The 3,573-nt window shown below is 40.7% G+C and overlaps 1 protein-coding gene across 1 annotated transcript; it reads left to right on the top strand.

The window, feature by feature from the left end:
- Nucleotides 1–702: 702 nt before the first annotated feature.
- LOC121937737 (homeobox protein engrailed-2b-like) lies at nucleotides 703–1,212 on the top strand (the record flags this gene model as incomplete). The annotated part of the gene is made up of 1 exon (XM_042481057.1): nucleotides 703–1,212. A coding segment is annotated over exon 1 (505 nt), but the record flags the coding sequence as incomplete, so codon positions are not given.
- Nucleotides 1,213–3,573: the final 2,361 nt, after the last annotated feature.

The following is a 3,573-nucleotide window of genomic DNA, read 5'->3' as shown; positions in this document are numbered from 1 at the left end:
TATGTATTTATTTGCGCCTTTCAGGACACTCAAGGTTACCTTACAGATGAAACAATGAAAACAACAACATATCAAGACCCAAGCACATTTAAATGTTTAGACCAATGATAAATGTCCGCTGTCCCCTGAACGCACCATACACTGGCTTGGTGGATTGGATTAATGTGCGTCTCCAGGGAATTCCGGGAACCTCACATGACACCAACTCTCTGCCTCCATTGGTCCGAGGCACGTGTCTGAGAGAGCCGTAGTACAACGTCATCACGGGGTCTCACAGCCAATCATAAATGAGAACCAAAATCCGTAGTGAAAGTATTTGAGCCGCGTCTTTATCAGGGCACTTTAGTTCTGCTGGAAGCAACAATAATTGTGTGCAGGGAGCCGGAAAAAAAAAAATAGCCTTTCGTTTCTAACTATTTTTGACATTTTTTAAATAAAATTAAATTAGGCACCAAGTCCAGCCATGAGGAGGAGGCTTTTACCAGAAACTGAAGCATGATTTTTCTTTGTCAAATTCACAAGAGGCGCGTTTTCACAGCAGAAACAATAAACTATAAGATCAAAACAGGAATTAGTCATCGCCGTTTTTCTTTTTTGAGTCCAAAATATAGTCATTAATTGATCATAAATCGAAGAGGACAAATTGGGATTATTTATTTTTTAGGGCGCAGAGACAGAGGTGCTGAGTGTGATCAGGCTTCATCATTATGGAAGAAAATGCTCGCCGAGACGCAGAGCGCCCAGAGGACTCCGGCGAGGAGTCCAACCGGGCCATCCTGCCTCTCCTGCAGCCACCGGGCAACCAACAGTCCCACCGGATCACCAACTTCTACATCGATAACATTTTGAGACCAGACTTCGGCCGAAAGAGGAAAAACGGGAGTTTGGTGGGAGACAGTCTGGGAGTGATAATCCGGAGAGAGGAACTGACAGGGAGAAAGTCCTCCAAAACTGGCAATCCGCAGCAGGGTGGAGCAGGAGGCCGGGAGGATGGAGAGGAGGAGGACGAGGAAAGGGACACGGGAGCATCCGACGAGCAGCATCCGGAGGCCCGGGGAGCGGAGCTGAGAGCCGGGGAGGTGGCCGGAAAGGGCCGGGGGGGCGGCGGGGAGCGCTGCCGGAGCCCCCAGGCCAGCGCGGCCCCTGCAGCCAAGCCGATGCTGTGGCCGGCGTGGGTTTATTGTACCCGCTACTCAGACCGCCCGTCATCAGGTTGGTGCAAAAATAATTCTACTTTTCGTTACGTGAATAAAGAAAATGAAAAATATATAAAAAGGGCCGATTTAATGCGTAATTCCAACGTGCGTAAAAGTCAAAATTACAGTAAACATATCATTTTTTGGTCTTTAGAGAGAAAAAAAAGTCGAATTGCATCATTTTTAAAGTTTAAAATAATTGAAGATGGATTCTTTAGAAAAAGAGAGTGCCATTCTCCGAGCTGTGCGACCCCCAACCCTTTAATAGACATATCACTTTAAACAATTGACAAACCCGTTATTGCGCCATCATATCCTAATTATTTCATACTTTCAGTCTAATAAAAAATAAAAGCAACATTCCTGCAATATACACAAGCCTATTTTACCTCGAACAAACTACTTTTAACGCGAATTGGAAAGTATTTGAGTTGTTTTGGATGGTATTCGGTGTGGGTTTTGCATTGAAATGACTTTTAAGTGGACACGACGACGCACGGTTATCGAAAACTGTGACAAAAAATAAGTTAAAATTAAAAACAAGTCGAAAGTAAAGTTAAAAATGCGCAGAAGTGAAGTAAAACCAAGTTTAACGCCATTGTTCCTCCGTCTTCTTTGTTGATATTCCATTAGCATATTTTTTGACAATGGGGGGGGATTCCAAAAAAAAAGTGAGGGCCGTGTGTGTCCCAAAAGACAAGGATTCGATATGAACACAACTTCATAACCTTTTCACCCGCCAACCAAACAATTAATGGTATAATAATTATTATTATTATTGACAACATGTCCAACATTTGTTATCAATATGCAGTAAAATATTTGGATTTTACGCATTTTGCATTTCAGAATCCAAAAAAAGCTTTTACTGCTTTAGCCGTAGCGCGCTGTTCCAGCTTTGTTCCAGCTTTGTTCCATTTAAATAAATATAATTCCAATTTATGAAATAAAGGAAAATGTTTGCTTCAGGCCGGAGTTATTTGGAACGTGGACGCATGGTGCACTTGGACTTTTCCTTTGTGGTGACTTAGAAACGCGTTCAGCTGTTAAATAATGTTGCTAAAAACAAACAAGCGGACAAAGATTTCGCCATCTATCGAAGGAGCGTTCGATCGATGCGAAAACAGTCCGAAACGTTACATTTATTGTTGCATTGGAAAACAAAAAAAAAGTTTCCATCGAGGTCCAGGCTCGAGCTTATGGAAATGACCACAAAGGGCCTTCAGAGAGGTCACAGAGGCTGCAGCGTTCCCCTCCATTATTAGGCCCATTTAACACAACTTGGTAGAAATTAGTAAATATTTGCATTATATAAGATTACATGAAATGTTAGAAGGTGTAAATGTTGGGGAAAAATATAATTCTAACTTAATTTTAATGGGTTTATTAACACATCTTATCGTCTGTAGATGAACTGCTGGGTGGCACAATTGATTTCAGCCTGCTTTATTTTCACTCTTTACGCACCAAAGCTGAAATATATTTGTCTTTGCATTTCTTCATCATTTGACTTCATCATGTTCGAAACGTTTTTATTACAGATACAAAAACGGCTTATGTTTTTATCTCCTTTTTTTAAAATGGAAAACTACTTTTTAAAAATGGAGTTCCTATGGTAACAGGGAGGGAAAGAGGCGCCTAACTCCCCATCCTCCATCATATCCTAACCCCACCCCCATCTGCACCCTTCCTCCTCCTCCTCTCATTCTCACTAAAGTCTGCAGCAACAGAAGGACAGGCAGCCATATAAAAATACTCCTCACAGTTATGATTGGAATCAAAAGTTGTGTGTCTGAGAATATTTCAGTTCACATTGACAGTCCTCTTTCAGATATGAAATGCTTACAAGTATGACCGAGATCATGAAGCATGAAGGTTCCTATGAAAGAAAAGTCACATGGAACGCATTCCGCTCATGGGATTGGTTGATCATTTTTGCTGTAGAATAATAATCATAACCAAGGGAATTCGTATCTATAATTTCTATTCGCATACATTCCCTAACTTTTCTTAATTAAATTAAATGATATTAAATTATTCATGGACCCCAAAGCAGCTGAAGGAGCCCTGCAAAGCCTCCTGAGCCTTACTTCCACTGGTTCTACTAGGACTTAAATATTACCTTTTATGTTTCAATAAAAGGGAATATAAATATCCTACTACATTCAAATAGCTAATGTCAGAGTTGGGATGTCACTAAGTACATTTACTCGAGTACTGAAGTTCAACTTTGAGGTGTTACTTGTCTGTGTTATTTCTAGTATGCATCTTATCTCTTGTTAAACATTAGTTTAACTGTTTGGCTTCTGGGATTTCTTGCTTTTGCTTTGCTTTGTTCCTCAAAGCACTTTGTAAACTATGTTTTTAAAGGTGCTAT

Source organism: Plectropomus leopardus, unplaced genomic scaffold, assembly GCF_008729295.1.
Source record: "Plectropomus leopardus isolate mb unplaced genomic scaffold, YSFRI_Pleo_2.0 unplaced_scaffold27314, whole genome shotgun sequence".
Classification (NCBI taxonomy): Eukaryota; Metazoa; Chordata; class Actinopteri; order Perciformes; family Serranidae; genus Plectropomus; species Plectropomus leopardus.
Note: the sequence above shows the minus strand (reverse complement) of the source record. Positions and strands in the feature narration are given on the sequence as shown.